We start from the raw sequence: 20,086 nt of genomic DNA on the forward strand, positions 1-20,086 counted from the left end.
ACTGTGGCCTTTTAACCTTTTAACAAGAAGTACTCAAGTTTTAGACAAAATTACAATTTCCAGGTACTTCCCTCTATCACGTTTCAAGGTAAGACCCAGATGCAGACAACGTCGAATTAACAACAGTTTATTAATCCAACAGGGGCAGGCAAAAGACAGGTCATGAACAGGCAGAGGTCAGTAATCCAGATAGGTGGGGCAACGGTACGGGACGGCAGGCAGGCTCAGGGCAGGCAGAAAAGGTCAAAACCAGGAAAACTAGAAAAACGGTACAATCAAGAGACAGGAACAGAGGGGAAAAACGCTGGTAGGCTTGGGAAAAAAAAACTGGCAACAGACAAATAGAGAACACAGGTATAAATACACAGGGGATAATGGGGAAGATGGGCGACACCTGGAGGGTGGTGGAGACAATCACAAAGACAGATGAAACAGATCAGGGTGTGACACCTTCACATCCATTGACATCTTCAACTGTTACTTTTAGCCCAGATTTATTTTCTGTGTATTTTCTGTTAAATAAATCTAGAGTGTAGTGGGACATAAACCCTAATCTCTTGATACCCTATTTTTATAAAGAGCCCCCAGCACTGTTAAACCCTGGCGTGTGATAGCCACACCATGCAGGGCAGGGTTATCGTCTGACAAAGTGTGTCCCATCCACATGGGTGGTGCTGAGGGAAGCCTGTATCTGAAACCTGATAGAATCCTGGCCCTGAGAGATGGTGTGTTTGTGTGTGTACGCCTGAGAGAACGATTAAGCGTGTGCATGCGTGTCCAAACAGAACGGAATGGCCATTGCGTGTGCACAGACTGATAACATTGTGTTGCAGCAGCTGGCAACAGGAACTTGGGGGTGAACTCATATCTGACTGGATGCTTTGGGTGGAACAAAAGCACTGAGTTCTGATACTCCTTTAACTTGCTCTCTTTCTTCATCTCTACTTCCTTCTTACATGTATTTATGTATCTTTTCTTGTCTTGCTCATTGCTAAACACACAATTTCTTACTCTCCACCGCTCTCTCTTTCTCTCCACTATGACTGCAGCACCAATTCCACTCTTTCTCTTTCCTCCATTGTATGAGCCATGAGCCTATCTTTCCTCCCACGGTCCCTTCAGCCCCACACAGAGGAAGCTTTGGATTCACTTCTGCTCAAAATGGAGGGAACAATCAATCACCCCTTTCCCCTCTCTTCTATGGCCTTGCCCCTTGTACATTAAGTAAGTGTGTGTGTGTGTGTGTGTGTGTGTGTGTGTGTGTGTGTGTGTGTGTGGTTATGGCTGTGTCCAACAGTGTGTGATCTATAGCCAACACTGGTTGTTAGGAAGCATGATAAGGTGTGAGACCATTGGTGACTATAGAACAGGGATAAGGTGTTGCCGTGCAGGCCTATTGTGATGTACAGGGATGCAGGCACTTGTGACATCTGTGATTTTAAGAGTGGTCATATTTCTCCAGGGCCATTCCTGTGTGGGGTGTTTCCGTTTTGTTGTTTTTTAATTAAGGAATGTGCCTTTAACTAGTGTCAAATGCTGTGATACCACAATTATTATTATTATTATATTATTATTAGACACATTAATACTATTTTGAAGTACACAGTACAATGAATCTCAATTTCATTCAAATCAAGCAAGATAACTTCACTTTGCTTAAAAAGAAAAACGACAGTATACACAGTACCGGTCAAAAGTTTGGACACACCTACTCGAGGCCCTGGGTCTGAACCCCGCCCTGAGCAACTGGGTCCTGGACTTCCTTGCGGGCCGCCCCCAGGTGGTGAAGATAGGAAACATCACCTCGTCTTCGTTGATCCTCAACACTGGGGCTCCACAAGGGTGCGTGCTCAGCCTCCTCCTGTACTCCCTGTTCACCCATGACTTCGTGGCCAAGCACGCCTCCAACTCAATCATCAATTTTGCAGACAACACTACAGTAGTAGGCTTGATTACCAATGATGATGAGACAGCCTACAGGGAGGAGGTGAGGGCTCTGGGAGTGTGGTGCCTGGAAAACAACCTCTCACTCAATGCCAACAAAACAAAGGAGATGATTGTGGACTTCAGGAAACACCCCCCTATCTGCATCGACGGAACCGCAGTGGAGAAGGTGGAAAGCTTCAAGTTCCTCGGCATACACATCACTGACAAACTGAAATGCACCACCCACACAGATAATTTGGTTTGTCACCTAACACCCTCCCAATTTTTTACAGATTCACAATTGAAAGCATCATGTCAGGCTGTATCACTGCCTGGTACGGCAACTGCAAAGCTCACGAAGGGGGTGGTGTGTTCTGCCCAACGCATTACCAGGGGCAAACTACCCACGATCCAGGACACCTACAGCACCCGATGTCACAGGAAGGCCAAAAAGATTATCAAGGACTTCAACCACCCCAGCCACTGCCTGTTCACCCCGTTATCATCCAGAAGGCTGCCTATACTTTTAGCCGTACCCTTATCCTACTCCTCCTCTTTTCCTCTGGTGATGTAGAGGTGAATCCAGGCCCTGTGGTGCCTAGCCCCACTCCTATTCCCCAGGCGCTCTCTTTTGATGACTTCTGTAACCGTAATAGCCTTGGTTTCATGCATGTTAACATTAGAAGCCTCCTCCCTAAGTTTGTTTTATTCACTGCTTTTGCACACTCTGCCAACCCGGATGTTCTAGCTGTGTCTGAACCCTGGCTTAGGAAGACCACCAAACTCCAACATTTTCAGACAAGATAGAACTGCCAAAGGGGGCGGTGTTGCAATCTACTGCAAAGATAGCCTGCAGAGTTCTGTTCTACTATCCAGGTCGGTACCCAAACAATTTGAACTTCTACTTTTAAAAATCCACCTCCCTAAAAACAAGTCTTGCACCGTTGCCGCCTGCTATAGACCACCCTCTGCCCCCAGCTGTGCTCTGGACACCATATGTGAACTGATTGCCCCCCATTTATCTTCAGAGCTCGTGCTGCTAGACGACCTAAACTGGAACATGCTTAACAGCCATCCTACAATCTAAGCTTGATGTCCTCAATCTCACACAAATAATCAATGAACCTACCAGGTAGAACCCCAAAGCCGTAAACACGGGCACCCTCATAGATATCATCCTAACCAACTTGCCCTCTAAATACACCTCTGCTGTCTTCAACCAAGATCTCAGCGATCACTGCCTCATTGCCTGCATCCGTAATGGGTCAGCGGTCAAACGACCACCCCTCATCACTGTCAAACGCTCCCTGAAACACTTCAGCGAGCAGGCCTTTCTAATTGACCTGGCCCGGGGTATCCTGGAAGGAAATTGATCTCATCCCGTCAGTAGAGGATGCCTGTTTTTTTTTTTTTATGTCTTCCTAACCATCTTAAATAAGCATGCCCCATTCAAGAAATATACAACCAGGAACAGATATAGCCCTTGGTTCACCCCAGACCTGACTGCCCTTAACCAACACAAAAACATCCTATGGTGTTCTGCTTTAGCATCGAACAGCCCCCGTGAAATGCAGCTTTTCAGGGAAGTTAGAAACCATTATACACAGGCAGTTAGAAAAGCCAAGGCTAGCTTTTTCAAGCAGAAATTTGCTTCCTGCAACACTAACTCAAAAAAGTTCTGGGACACTGTAAAGACCATGGAGAATAAGAACACCTCCTCCCAGCTGCCCATTGCACTGAAGATAGGAAACACTGTCACCACTGATAAATCCACTATAATTGAGAATTTCAATAAGCATTTTTCTACGACTGGCCATGCTTTCCACCTGGCTACCCCTACCCCGGTCAACTGCACTGCACCCCCCACAGCAACTCGCCCAAGCCTTCCCCATTTCTCCTTCTCCTAAATCCAGTCAGCTGATGTTCTGAAAGAGCTGAAAAATCTGGACCCCTACAAATCAGCCGGGCTAGACAATCTGGACCCTTTCTTTCTAAAGTTATCTGCCGAAATTGTTTGTATTACTAGCCTGTTCAACCTCTCATGTCATCTGAGATTCCCAAAGTTTGGAAAGCAGCTGCGGTCATCCCCCTCTTCAAAGGGGGGGCACTCTTGACCGAAACTGCTACAGACCTATATCTATCCTACCCTGCCTTTCTAAGGTCTTCGAAAGCCAAGTCAACAAACAGATTACCGACCATTTTGAATGCAGCCGTATTCATTGATCTGGCCAAGGCTTTCGACTCTGTCAATCAACACATCCTCATCGGCAGACTCGACAGCCTTGGTTTCTCAAATTATTGCCTCGCCTGGTTCACCACCTTCTCTGATAGAGTTCAGTGTCTCAAATCGGAGGGTCTGCTGTCCGGACCTCTGGCAGTCTCTATGGGGGTGCCACAGGGTTCAATTCTTGACCGACTCTCTTCTCTGTATACATCAATGATGTCGCTCTTGCTGCTGGTGAGTCTCTGATCCACCTCTACGCAGACGACACCATTCTGTATACTTCTGGCCCTTCTTTGGACACTGTGTTAACAACCCTCCAGGAAAGCTTCAATGCCATACAACTCTCCTTCCGTGGCCTCCAACTGCTCTTTAATACAAGTAAAACTAAATGCATGCTCTTCAACCGATCGCTTCCTTGTACCTGCCCGCCTGTCCAACATCACTACTCTGGACGGCTCTGACTTAGAATACGTGGACAACTACAAATACCTAGGTGTCTGGTCAGACTGTAAACTCTCCTTCCAGACCCACATCAAACATCTCCAATCCAAAGTTAAATCTAGAATTGGCTTCCTATTTCGCAAAAAAAGCATCCTTCACTCATGCTGCCAAACTTACCCGTGTAAAACTGACCATCCTACCAATCCTCGACTTCGGCGATGTCATTTACAAAATAGCCTCCAATACCCTACTCAACAAATTGGATGCAATCTATCACAGGGCCATCCGTTTTGTCACCAAAGTCCCATATACTACCCACCATTGCGACCTGTACGCTCTCGTTGGCTGGCCCTCGCTTCATCCTCGTCGCCAAACCCACTGGCTCCATGTCATCTACAAGACCCTGCTAGGTAAAGTCCCCCCTTATCTCAGCTTGCTGGTCACCATAGCATCTCCCACCTGTAGCACGCGCTCCAGCAGGTATATCTCTCTGGTCACCCCCAAAACCAATTATTTCTTTGGCCGCCTCTCCTTCCAGGTCTCTGCTGCCAATGACTGGAACGAACTACAAAAATCTCTGAAACTGGAAACACTTATCACCCTCACTAGCTTTAAGCACCAGCTGTCAGAGCAGCTCACAGATTACTGTGCCTGTACATAGCCCACCTATAATTTAGCCCAAACAACTACCTCTTTCCCTACTGTATTTATTTTATTTATTTATTTTGCTCCTTTGCACCCCATTATTTTTTATTTCTACTTTGCACATTATTCCACTGCAAATCTACCATTCCAGTGTTTTACTTGCTATATTGTATTTACTTTGCCACCATGGCCTTTTTTTGCCTTTACCTCCCTTATCTCACCTCATTTGCTCACATCGGATATAGCCTTGTTTCTACTGTATTATTGACTGTATGTTTGTTTTACTCCATGTGTAACTCTGTGTCATTTTATGTGTCGAACTGCTTTGCTTTATCTTGGCCAGGTCGCAATTGTAAATGAGAACTTGTTCTCAACTTGCCTACCTGGTTAAATAAAGGTTAAATAAAAAATTAAAATACGCATAGACAAGGAATCACTGGCCACTTCTTCAGGATCGTTGTCCCTTCCATGGGAGGGTTGAGCTAACGTAGGCTAATGCGATTAGCATGAGGTTGTAAGTAACAAGAACATTTCCCAGGACATAGACATATCTGATATTGGCAGAAAGCTTAAATTCTTGTTAATCTAACCGCACTGTTCAATTTATAGTAGCTATTGCAGTGAAAAAAATACCATGCTATTGTTTGAGGCTAAAGTGGCCAAAATCTAAATTGCACCTGGGCTGGAATAATACATTATGGCCTTTCTCTTGCATTTGAACGGAGATCATCCGTTCACCTACTCTGCGTCTCACAAAGACACAGTGGTTGGAACAATACATCTCAAATTCATCAGACCTAAGGACAGATTCCCACTTGTCTAATTGCTCGTGTTTCTTGGCCCAAGCAAGTCTCTTCTTATTATTGATGTCTTTTAGTAGTGGTTTCTTTGCAGCAATTTGACCATTAAGGCCTGATTCTCAAAGTCTCCTCTGAACAGTTGATGGTGAAATGTGTCTGTTACTTGAACTCTGTGAAGCATTTATTTGGGCTGCAATTTCTGAGGCTGGTAACTCTAATTAACTTATCCTCTGCAGCAGAGGTAACTCTGGGTCATCCTTTCCTGTGGCAGTCCTCATGAGAGCCAGTTTCATCATAGCACTTAATGGTTTTTGCGACTGCACTTGAAGAAATGTTCAAAGTTCTTGAAATTTCCAGAATGACTGACCTTCATGTCTTAAAGTATTGATGGACTGCCGTTTCTCTTTGCTTATTTGAGCTGTTCTTGATATAATATGGACTTGGTCGTTACCAAATAGGGCTATCTTCTGTATACCACCCCTACCTTGTCACAACACAACTGATTGGCTCAAAAGCATTAAGAAGAAAATTATTTCCAAGGCACACCTGTTAAGAGAACCAGCCTCAGAACATTAAACATGAAATAAAGGGACTTTGGAACAATGGTTTCTGTCAGCTACAATGGAGGTCATGACGATAGATGGAATATGAACATGAATGTAATTTTAGTTTCGTTATTAAAGGTTAATAGATTACGTTATTACGAAAACATTGTTTTCCTAGTATATGTTTGATGTTTATACAGTGTACGTTGTATGGAAAATATCCAAATCAAAGAGAATGTTTTGGGGAAGATGAAATGTTAAGTTAGTTGTCTAAAATTTGATTTGAATAAAATCTAGACCGTGCCTCATTAACTTGGTACGCCCAGAGAATTGCCCTAAAGGCGGTTACGCCCACTTCTGACCCAAGGATATTGTGGTGTTATTTTGGTTAGGCCAGGGTGGGGATTTATGTGGTTTGTTTTGTCTGGGGTTGTTTGTAGTTATGGGATTGTGGTTAGAGTAGTACTCTAGGTAAGTCCATGGTTGCCTAGAGTGGTTCTCCATCAGAGGCAGGTGTTTATCGTTGTCTCTGATTGGGAACCATATTTAGGCAGCCATATTCTTTAGGTCTTTTGTGGGTGATTGTTCCTGTCTTTGTGTTTGTTGCACCAGAGAGGACTGTTTTGGTTTTTCACGGTTATTGTTTTGTATTATGTTCATGTTTGAGTTTTTCTTTATTAAAGAACATGAACACCAACTGTGCCGCATTTTGGTCCAATCCTTGCTACACCTCCTCTTCAGACAAATTCACCCAAATGTATATTTCTCTTGTGTACTTTCTTTTTCACTCTCTTTTGAAATCCTCATTGTGGGTAACACGCGCCATTGCGTGTTGGCCCGTTGTACTAAGTTCTAATCAATAGCCTATAATGTGTTTGGTCTATGTGTGTCTTTTATCATCATTTTAGCTTTTGAGTTTAGATATTCAACTAAGATTGGTGTGGTACGAATTCATTGGTGAGACCCGGGTCCGTGCAGATCCATGGGCTATACGACGTTCAGAACGAGATTGGTAGAGGCAACTGGTTCATTAGCGGCTGTTGTAAAATCGATTTTCTGATATTCTTTGAGTTAATTTGGGGAATAGAAACTCAATAAAAACTAGTTTTCCCATGGTGCCCCAGGTTAATGAGTTAATAATCACTTGATTCAGTTAATCACGCAATTAGAAACTTTAATCATTCGATGAACAACAGTCGTCACATTAACTAATACAACGTCACGACAACTGTCTATGTGCACATTTAGTTTGACTGCATTCCATGACATCAAATAACATCAACAACAACAAACAAATCACACATTCAAGTTTGGTTGAGAGGGTGAGACCACAGTTTATTACACATACAAAGCATCATTGCTGCGCTGGCTTAGTCCCACTCCAACTCTAACATTGCTTTTCCACTGTAAGGCAGCAAAGAGGGACCATCCCTCTATCCCCCAGTGTAAGTGAGCTGAATCAGATAAATCCTTCTTATTGTGGCTGGTATCTCTGGTATGCACAAAGAACATAGAAGAGAGCGTCCCGCCTGGGTATCATCAAAAGACTGATCCTGGAATAGAGATTAATGGGATTATGACAGGGAAACGAGATGAGGGGATTCTATGTGGGACTGGGACGTTCACTAACTGACAGACAGAGAGACCCACTGTGCAGCACCCAAAGATCAAGGAGAATACTTATAGCCATATTATTACAGTGCAAGAAATAGCTAAGAAATAACCTCAGTGCTTTGGGTATTGGGTACTGCTAAGTAAATTCATGCAGGTGGGATATCCTAAGAGAGAGACACTAGTCTGATGTTATGCCTGTTTAAAATGGCTGCACAGTCCTATTTCCATATAGACTGCAATGGAAGCCAGATCCACTCGCACGCTTCCCCTCCAAATAACTACTACATACTAGCGTGAGAGTCGCCTCTGGCCTTCATTTCCCCTAATGCCTTGCATCCTCTCTATCCCAAATCATCGCATCGTTCTGGGATCGTCAGCTAAATCGCAACCCCCAAGAGCAGGAAACGTTTGGCGCGACGGCGTGTAGGCAGATAAGCGTAAGATAACTTTGTTGGCGGGATAGTCCTCCGCTTTGCGACGAGTAGGTGCTTCATTGGCACAATCTGGGCTCACGCCTCAGCGCCCTTGCTCAATAGAGCCCGCATGCCCCATCATGACATCATGCTTTTGTGCAAAATCCCTGCGCCATTCACAGCTCTGCTTTCGGCTTAGGTCGTTAGCACTGGCAATATCAACAAGTAGTGCCATTAACAGACAAGTACAGCGCGGAGAACTAGCCCCGTTAGGCTACATGTGTCTCTGTACCTGGATATCCTTTCAAATTCACTTTAGGGAAATTAAGGGGAAAACTGGTTAATGATGCACAAGATGTAGGGACAACAATGTAAAAGCTGTATAAAAAAAATGGCAGCTTAATTTTGTTCCTGATTAACCAAACCACATGGTCAGAACTAGCAGGCATCCTTGACCCACTATTGTCTGGTCTGACTCTTCCCTCTAGTGCTATGACCTCCATGACCTCAGCCTCAATGTGCTGAAGGGCATCGCTACTGCTGGCTGTCCTGTGTTCTCACACAACCTATTTTTTTTTAGACTTGATATGTTTTGAAATACAGCATTATACATTTTCTTCTGTAATATCTTATAGTTGGACCAGTTATATAGTCACTCAAAGACTCTAATCCATGCTTTCCACCTCCGGTCAGCCATCAAACACTTCAGATAAAATGGGATATAATGAAGAGCTTATTTCCGAAACGCACCAATTATTTACATTTGTGGGTTTAAAAAAAAAGAGAAATGATTGCTTATGGGTACCTTCATGTGGATGTAAAATATAACTAATTCTTAGATTTAAAAAAATATATATATTTTAGATGTGCATGAAAATATGTTTTTTTTGCAAAACGCTATACAGTATATAAATAGTTTAGCTGGAATGGAACATTCATATCCTGTATATTTGTCTGTGATATGTGGTTGTCTCACTCAGCTTTTTTAAGATGAATGCACTTACTGTAAGTCACTCTGGATAAGAGCATCTGCTAAATTACAAAAATGTCAAATGTAAATGTTTTAAATACAGATCTCATATTACTGTATTGAATAATATGATTAATATATTCATGTTTTATATTGATGTCATGTACCATTTGTGCAGTTCTTTATAAAATAGTTTTGTTTTGTTACATTTGACTGTGTAAAACCTAGCAGTACTACTTATTTCTCTGAGTGGTGGATATATAGCATTTTGCAAAAAAACATGATTATTTGTCAATCTGAAATGAAACCATCATGTGACATATTGTAAACCTATACATGTTTATCATTGAACAACCCCATGCCATGATTATATAGTGAAAAAACACATCTCTTTCCTAATTTCTTTAAACAATTAAAGCTTATTTACCAACATTTCTGATATATAGCGTTTTGGAATGAAACTTCCTGTCTAGAGGGATGATGGAACTTTTTTGGGGCATATTGCAATCCATGGAACTGATACTTACAGCTATGGCAAAGAAAATATGCAGTATTCTACTTAAAAACAAGTGGGTCATCAGCAAGCCCCCTCATACGCGAGGGCCCACTGTCGCACTTCAGCCAATGAGAGACAGAAGGTATCATCTGCAGATTGCTTTCTCATTGGATGAAAGGTACGTCCTGTTGTGGATCCAATAGAATCAGCAGAGAGGATGTGGTTTGTGAATTATGACCCTGAGGACACGCCCTGTTGAAACCGGTTTTAGTAACACCCTTTTTTCAATTTTTGCCTAAATATAACTGCCTGTAGCTCAGGCCCTGAAGCAAGGATATGCATATTCTTTATAGCATTTGAAGGGAAACACTTTGAAGTTTGTTTAAGTGCAAAATTAATGAATGAGAATTTAACATTAGATCTGGTAAACGATAATACAAATTATTTTCTCATCTTTGAAATACAGGAGAAAGGCCATAATATAATATTGCAGTTTAGGCGGCATTTAGATTTTGGCCACTCGATGGCAGCAGTGTGTGCGCAAAGTTTCAGATTGGTCAATTGATATATTTTCAAGTACATAACTATAGAGAACATACAAAAATAATATGGTAATACAAAATGTAATTTAACACACTGTCACGTTCTGACCTTTATTTCCTTTGTTTTGTATTTATTTAGTATGGTCAGGGCGTGAGTTGGGTGGGCAGTCTGTTTGTTTTTCTAGGTTTTGGGTATTTCTATGTTTCGGCCTAGTATGGTTCTCAATCAGAGGCAGGTGTCATTAGTTGTCTCTGATTGAGAATCATACTTAGGTAGCCTGGGTTTCACTGTGTGTTTGTGGGTGATTGTTTCTGTCTCTGTGTTTGCACCAGATAGGACTGTTTAGGTTTTCGCACATTTATTGTTTCGTTAGTTATTTCATGTCTAGTTCCTTTATTAAAGAACATGAATAACCACCACGCTGCATTTTGGTCCGCTTCTCCTTCACCACAGGAAAACCCTTACACACACTCCCAGGAATGTCATACATGATGGATCATTAGCTTATACACTAACTTTCACACATCTAGATGGCCGGGCGGGGTGGGTGTGGAGCCAGAGACAGAAGGGTTTTCAAACTGTAGAACCCAGTTCCTTACATTAGAATATAACAATGGATTTTATCAAATAAAACTATGCTACATTTTATCTCTGGGACCCTCAGGATGACAAATCAGAGCAAGATTTCTGCATGCAAGTACATTGACCTTCAGAGGTCAATGTATCAAACCAGTAAACAGTTTTTGTTGTTGTGCACTCTCCTCTAACTGCACTCTCCGCATGGTCTTTTTTCACTGTAATAGCTACTGTAAATTGGACAGTGCAGTTAGATTAACAATAATTTAAGCTTTCTGCACATATAAGACTATGTCCAGGAAAGTTTGCTGTTACTTACAACTGTCATGCTAATCACATTAGCGCACGTTAGCTCAACCGTCCCGTAAAAAGGTTAAGGCAGGGAGTTACAGTGGGGCAAAAAAGTATTTAGTTAGCCACCAATTGTGCAAGTTCTCCCACTTAAAAAGAGGAGAGAGGCCTGTAATTTTCATCATAGGTACACTTCAACTATGACAGACAAAATGAGAAAAAAATCCAGAAAATCACATTGTAGGATTTTTTATGAATTTATTTGCAAATTATGGTGGAAAATAAGTATTTGGTCAATAACAAAAGTTTATCTCAATACTTTGTTATATACCCTTTGTTGGCAATGACAGAGGTCAAACATTTTCTGTAAGTCTTCACAAGGTTTTCTTTCACACACTGTTGCTGGTATTTTGGCCCATTCCTCCATGCAGATCTCCTCTAGAGCAGTGATGTTTTGGGGCTGTTGCTGGGCAACACTGACTTTCAATTACCTCCAAAGATTTCTATGGGGTTGAGATCTGGAGACCTTGAAATGCTTCTTACGAAGCCACTCCTTCGTTACCCAGGCGGTGTGTTTTGGATCATTGTCATACTGAAAGACCCAGCCATGTTTCATCTTCATCTTTCAGCTTGCTGATGGAAGGAGGTTTTCCCTCAAAATCTCACGATACATGGCCCCATTCCTTCTTTCCTTTACACGGATCAGTCTTCCTGGTCCCTTTGCAGAAAAACAGCCCCAAAGCATGATGTTTCCACCCCCATGCTTCACAGTAGGTATGGTGTTCTTCGGATGTAACCTCCCAAACACGACGAGTTGAGTTTTTACCAAAAAGTTCTATTTTGGTTTCTTCTGACCATATGACATTCTCCCAATCTTCTTCTGGATCATCCAAATGCTCTCTAGCAAACTTCAGACGGGTCTGGACATGTACTGGCTTAAGCAGGGGGACACGTCAGGCACTGCAGGATTTGAGTCCCTGGCGGTGTAGTGTGTTACTGATGGTAGGCTTTGTTACTTTGGTCCCAGCTCTCTGCAGGTCATTCACTAGGTCCTCCTGTGTGGTTCTGGGATTTTTGCTCACCGTTCTTGTGATCATTTTGACTCCACAGGGTGAGATCTTGCGTGGAGCCCCAGATCGAGGGAGATTATCAGTGGTCTTGTATGTCTTCCATTTCCTAATAATTGCTCCCACAGTTGATTTCTTCAAACCAAGCTGCTTACCTATTGCAGATTCAGTCTTCCCAGCCTGGTGCAGGTCTACAATTTTGTTTCTGGTGTCCTTTGACAGCTCTTTGGTCTTGGCCATAGTGGAGTTTGGAGTGTGACTGTTTGAGGTTGTGGACAGGTGTCTTTTATACTGATAACACGTTTCAAACAGATGCCATTAATACAGGTAACGAAAAAGAAGCTACAGGTTTGTGAGAGCCAGACATCTTGCTTGTTTGTAGGTGACCAAATAGTTATTTTCCACCATAATTTGCAAATAAATTCATTAAAAATCCTACAATGTGATTTTCTGGAAAATAAATTCTCATTTTTTCTGTCATAGTTGTAGTGTACCTATGATGAAAATTACAGGCCTCTCTCATCTTTTTAAGTGGGAGAACTTGCACAATTGGTGGCTGACTAAATACTTTTTTGCCCCACTGTATGTGTTATTACTTCTTTCTATGTGTCAATTTTTCAACTGTTTCAAAATTACTGATATTAGCATCCTGTTCATTATAAGACGATTCTAACACATTATAAATAGTTCAAAGGTACTTATTACAAGGCTCATGCATTATGATGCACTCATATGCATTATACCCCTGCACACCAAAGTGTTAACCCCATATCTAACACATTAGGTAGGCCACACGTACAATCTTATTACTTATTTTTTGTTTGAGTACGACTAAACACGGCAGACAATAACATCAGATAATGTGGTAGTTTGTGTACATTTAAACACTGGGGCCATGCTAAATATACAACTGAAATAAAGATGCAATACAAATAATTCAGACAAATACAATAATAGCAATACAGAAGTGTTGGTTGCATTCTATGGCGCAGAATACATTTGCAATAACATGGTAATAACGGAAATAGGTAATTTCGCGCTTTCCAGCTCTGATACCATTTTACTACATTACATAGTAACTGTATTTGGGTAATAAACCATGGTCGTGTGAGGTTAACACCTCTACAGGATCTGTGGGTCCCCGCGGGACGGTTGAGCTAACGTAGGCTAATACGATTATCATGAGGTTGTAAGTAACAAGAACATTTCCCAGGACATAGACATATCGGATATTGGCAGAAAGCTTACATTCTTGTTAATCTAACTGCGCTGTCCAATTTACAGTAGTTATTACAGCTAAATAATTCCATGCTATTGCTTGAGGAGAGGGCACAGTTAGGAACTTGAAATTTAAACTTGCATTTAAAAATTGATGGTACCAAAAAAAAGTAGAAAAAAGGTTTGGTTTTTTTCTTTGTATTATCTTTTACCAGATCTAATGTGTTATATTCTCCTACATTCATTTCACATTTCCAAAAACTTCAAAGTGTTTCCTTTCAAATGGTATCAAGAATATTAATATCCTTGCTTCAGGTCCTGAGCTACATGCAGTTAGATTTGGGTATGTCATTTTAGGCAAATTTGTGCAAATTTCTACCGAGATACCTGTACATCTGAAATAGCTGCTGTAAAGTTCCTGGTTGTCTCTGAGGGACACTTTTAGCCATTGAGTGTACGATATCTTGATGAACATCCATATACACAGATGTAGTGGAAGTGGTAGATAGACAAATTGCAAATAAATTAACATTAGCAAATAATTGTTAAGTCTTTTGTCTCTTTATAACATTTGGTCTGCTTACAGTTTCCTGGGAACATCATAAGATAAACTGTTTAGACGGTAGAACAATAGCGTTGTCATAGTATATGTTTCCCCACATCTCAGTTTGCATTTTTTGTGGGTCAACACCTTACCTTTTTGACATAGTAAAATCCAAGAACAAAATTGGAAAAGCTTCATACCTGGATGCTAAAGTGTTACCAATATTTATTTTGATTATGAGCAAACCAAAGTCCTGTTTTTTTTTGCTAAAATGTTAGATCATACATTCCTAGGCATGTATAAAAGCCCACAGAAACAAGGATGACCTGACCTTACAATCAACATTGTTGATCAATACCAACAAAATGTCAACCCCCCCACCCCCCCCAAAATCACACACATTTCAGAACAGTGTACAGTATATTATTTGTTGCTGATCACAGTACACTCCACATGAAATGTCTAATTCATCCAATAAACAATCTACATCAGTTGATATATCTCTCTGTCTAACCAAGTCAGTAAACAGCTTTATTGTCGGCAGCAACATCATTAGGATGTGCCTTGCCTGTCCTCCTTCCCCTCCCTAATATAAAACCATTCAATAGGACACACCATGTATATTGTACACTACATGAGTTGGTATCATTCCCAACTGCGGTGTCCCATACGTTCCCGTTTGTGTTGGGTGATCCCATTGTTTTCTGCGTCACCACACATCGCCCGGCGAATAAAGGCTGTCTGGCTCCCAGCTTAAATATTGCAGCAAACTAAAAACCAACCATCAGACTCAATTCATTCACTTCTGCTCAGTGGTGCGACAAGGACTAGGGGCCTTAGGTGGGAAAGAGAGAGGAAAAAAGTTCACTTCACACCATTGGGTGCCAAGAGAAGGGGAACACAACTACACTGGAGCTCTCACTGTGGCAAGTTGCCCATTTGTTAACTTTCACCAATATTATATTCGTGTTTCTGGAATAATCTATCCTGGGATTGATTATTTATATAGAGTTTATTAGAGTTAAGGTGTTTATTGCTATGGTGTTTGTAGCTAAAATGTGCTTTTGGACTGTTGGTTTTAGTCATTTGGGGTGAGGCAAAGAGGCATGCAGAGATTTTGTGTTTGCGCTCTCTGGATTTGACAAAGAGTGAGTGAGTGGCTCATCATTGCTGTAGCTAGCTATAAAGAACATTTTTGGTTGTTATATGGGGGTCGACAAAGGAGAGTTGTGGATGCAACACAAGGATTCTCTGCATTCTTTGTCGTCAGATTGATTTATAACTTGCTTTTCTCTTCTCCAAACCTCAATATGTAGCGCTGATTGTTGATCATGGGTGACTGGAGCTTCTTGGGAAACATATTAGAGGAAGTAAATGAACACTCAACGGTGATTGGGAGGGTGTGGCTCACAGTGCTCTTCATCTTCCGGATCCTCATCCTGGGCACAGCCGCTGAGTTTGTGTGGGGCGACGAGCAGTCGGATTACGTGTGCAACACCCAGCAGCCTGGTTGCGAGAACGTGTGCTACGACGAGGCTTTCCCCATCTCGCACATCCGTCTGTGGGTTCTTCAGATCATCTTTGTGTCTACACCCTCGCTGGTGTACGTGGGCCACGCTGTGCACTATGTCCACATGGAGGAGAAGCGCAAGGAGCGCGAGGAGGCTGAGTTGAACCGCCAGCAGGAGCTGAGTGAGGAGAGGTTGCCGCTAGCGCCTGACCAGGGCAGTGTGCGCACCACCAAGGAGACCAGCACCAAGGGCAGCAAGAAGTTCAGGCTAGAGGGCACCCTGCTAAGGACCTACATCTGCCACATCATCTTCAAGACGCTATTCGAGGTGGGATTCGTGGTGGGCCAGTACTTCCTGTACGGCTTCCGCATCCTCCCGCTGTACCAGTGTAGCCGCTGGCCCTGCCCCAACACCGTGGACTGCTTCGTGTCGCGCCCCACCGAGAAGACTGTCTTCATCATCTTCATGTTGGCCGTGGCATGCGTCTCGCTCTTCCTCAACTTTGTGGAGATCAGCCACCTGGGCCTGAAGAAGATCCGCTTCGTGTTCCGCAAGCCGCCGCCCCAGACCCAGGGCGGCGAAGACCAGAGCCCCCCTGAGGAAAAGAGCCTGCACTCCATGGCCGTGTCGTCCATCCAGAAGGCCAAGGGCTACCGGCAGCTGGAGGAGGACAAGCCCGCATCGCACTTCTTCCCCTTAACAGAGGTGGGCATGGAGGCAGGCAGGCTGCCCGTACCTTACCAGGTGGAAAGTGTGAACGTCTCTAAAGTGTACGACGAGTCTTTGCCTTCCTACATCCAGACCACTGGGGCGGAGGTGAGGGTCCTACCGGAAAGCGGCGAGGACGAGGGCCCCGCGGACCCCGACATTGAGGCTACCGACACGATAGCAGACACCAGACCACTCAGCAGTTTAAGCAAAGCCAGCAGCAGGGCAAGGTCAGATGATTTGACAGTATGAAAGTGAAATCAATGTGAAAAAGCATGGGAGCAAAGCCTCACAGAGCCTTAACTCTCGCTGTGAGGGAAGTTAACATCAGCTTGTTATTCGGTAAAAAGAGTTTTAAATGCTGTGCTATGTGCAAGGAGCCTTTAGTTTTAAAAGAAAGATATAAACCTGTATTTTATAAGACAGCATTTTTTGTACTGTTTTTATCAATCTATTTAAAAAGGTAACAGAAAGAAAAAAGTTCATTTTCAGCATGATTTGTATCGTACAAGAGGAGGTTATTATTTAATACAAATGTGCTGTTTTTGAATTCACATATTTTCTATCAAGAGTTTTAACCAAAAATGATCAAACACTTCCGATGTTTACATTTTTTGACTAGCCATTTAGCTTGATGTTAAATGTTATATTTCTATTGAACAAGTTATTTTTGCAGTACTGTCAGGGTTACACTTGAGCGTGTGTGTATGTATTACAATCATTTCGCCTCATCTACTCAAACATATACAACTAATTTATTTCACCTAATAGACCTACAGTATGTGTGCAAGCTGTATAATGTCCATTAGATTTATTTATTTTTTAATCTGTGAGGTGAAACATCACATTCTCGTAGAATTTCCAACAACATAAAAAAAATATTTAAAAAATAAAGGATCACTGGTTAAATGCAAATTGACATCAATCTTGGCATTTACGTTTTTAATCCACAACATGTATCGAAAAACCTTGATAAACGTATTTCATTGATAACTATGGGAACCATGGAAGCTACCGAGGGCCAAATACTTTCTTCCGCCATGATGGTAAAGATCTTGCCCTATCAGCACAAAGTATTGTTGAACAAGAGAGAAACAAATAAATAACTCATATTCACAAAACAGTCCTTCCTTGACACAGTTTGAAAGAAAACAACTTTTTGATTCCATCTCATGAAATGTAACAACCATAAGCAGTGTAGCCAAAGTGCTCAGTTCACAATGTATATTTCAAAACTAGAATGAGGACCTCGCAATGAATTCATTTACACAGTGGTCAACACACTAACGTCTATCATGTCGGTCAGGTGTCGACACAGATCAACCGAGAGTCATATTGTCTGGCAATATGCCATCTTGCTTTACCGAAGTTCATATGTACAAATATATGATGAAGAGGTATTCTTTTAAATTGTATTGGTTATCCAGTTGATTGATTTGCGCCACAAATGAAAACTATACATATCAGAAACCCATTGACACTAATTTTGCTCACTGGACAGTGGCAGAACCTAAATGCTGAAGTGAAACAACTCACGGGCCTTAAAAAAATCAACCTTGCTTTTGAACTATGGGAACATTTATTACTGTAAGTGCCTTAAAGATATACTTTCTGATACTTGTCTTCAGTCTGTCTGAGCCCTTCTATATTGTGACGTTGAAACATCATATTGTGAAATTGAAGGTGGAATTGTGTGTCTAAATGGAATGTCTGTAATGTTTTTATGAGCGTGTTAGTGTTGTCGCTTTATTTTCTATTTTCATTATTTTACAAAAAATGCTATTTAAAACGGTGTAGTGGTTAAGGCATTGTTGCACTGGGAACTGCTCTACTGTCGTTAATTTGAATTAAATCACAATTCTATTTTAGGTTATTCAAACATACAGTTTAGAGAAATATAATCCCCCTCCCATCTTCCTTCCTCAAAGTTTGGCATATATGTTACCCATCACCCTACTTTAGAAAAACACCAGGGTTGTGTTGATTAGGCACCAAACGGACAAAAACAGACAAACAGAAAGGAAGTAATGTAACTGGTTTGTTTTCATTTTCTTCGGCAAAAACATTTTAAAACGTGTTCCGTTGTGTGCCCAAATGAACAGGACCCAGACCAGAGATCACCACGCTCCAGACAATGTGCCTTTTAAGACTGATTCGAAACATTGATTTTTCTCTGATAAACATTTCAATGGTGCTTTCATTCCGACTAAGTCCTACCATTTCGCCAGAGGCCGAATGATTCAGCAATCAGTATCGCCATGAACACATTGCAACAAATAATGAGAGGCGTTTAGCACAATCACCAGCCAGAGGTAAAGCAAACATTTCTGAGTACTGATATATTTGGGAAAGTAATGCTTCCATGGAGGGGGGAGTATTGAGCCTTGTTCAACCAACAAACGCAAACCATTTCAGTATAGTGCAGAGGCCCCTCAACCCCCTGTCCTAGACAAGACGCTACAAGCTGCACGGTTATCAACTTAGCCCAAAGCCCAGATATGTGTGTAATGTGAACAGGGCAGACATTCCCTTCTGAGGGCTGCTCCAGATGGGGTACTGTTCATTTTGATTAAATCTCATTTAAAAATGAAATCCAAAACGAATTCATGACGTTGGCAAGGTATCCAGTTAAACATTGAGCCATGCTGAAAGTCATCGGTCTTGCTGCCCTGCTCATCTAAATGTCAGTAGGTGTAATGAGATTTTTTTATCCCAATGTTCTAACTGAACTATTTTATAGCTTTGACCAATTCCCCAGAGGTTGTAAGGCCCTACCAGCTCATATTGCGAAATAGTAACACAATGGTCTAGTCACAAATTATGACTAACAAATTTCATACAATTATATGATTACAGGGTGGAATACTTTAATCATTACTTTAAACATATAAATTCCTTTATCAGTAGGGAATATCTGAGATATTAGGGAATATCGGTAATATCAGTAGGAAATATTAGTTTATTATCAAGCTGTGTTCATTTCCAATAATCAAGAGACAGACGAGGGCCGTGTGACTTCAAACCTCAACATAGGGTTCAGTGTCCTAGCGGTATCAAAGTCATTCTTTTATTCCGTTTTTACAATGAAAATAAGTATTCTTAGTCTTAGAAAAAAATAAACGTTTTACTAACTTGTAGTCCTATTTGCTCATAGTTGTGTGCAAGTATCATCTTTTGAAACTGTGAACAAGGCCAATTAAAGGTCAGGTGTGGTCAAGAGGTGCCGCCTCCTTGTCTTTTCTGCATCACACATACAGACTTGGGTTGCACACACACACACACACACACACACACACACACACACACACACACACACACACACACACACACACACACACACACACACACACACACACACACTATGTATTGTAATTTGCAAGTTCAAAAGGCCATGACTTACATCAATTGTATCGGTGTGTAATACATTTCACCTGACCTAAACACTTACATTTCACAGATTCGATGGTACTCCGAGTGTCTGCTTGTCAAATACTGTGATAATGCAACACATATTTGGTTATTACTGTCGGCCAAATATACTCCACAAAAAGCTT

At 41.8% G+C, this 20,086-nt stretch overlaps 1 protein-coding gene across 1 annotated transcript; it reads left to right on the plus strand.

The window, feature by feature from the left end:
• Nucleotides 1-15,640: 15,640 nt before the first annotated feature.
• Nucleotides 15,641-19,751, plus strand: LOC118370323 (gap junction alpha-8 protein-like). Its single transcript, XM_035755278.2, has one exon. The coding sequence runs from the start codon at nucleotides 15,645-15,647 to the stop codon at nucleotides 16,782-16,784; it is 1,140 nt and encodes a 379-aa protein (XP_035611171.1). The 5' UTR covers nucleotides 15,641-15,644; the 3' UTR covers nucleotides 16,785-19,751.
• Nucleotides 19,752-20,086: the final 335 nt, after the last annotated feature.

The sequence above is a fragment of the Oncorhynchus keta genome, chromosome 37 (assembly GCF_023373465.1).
Source record: "Oncorhynchus keta strain PuntledgeMale-10-30-2019 chromosome 37, Oket_V2, whole genome shotgun sequence".
Taxonomy (NCBI): Eukaryota; Metazoa; Chordata; class Actinopteri; order Salmoniformes; family Salmonidae; genus Oncorhynchus; species Oncorhynchus keta.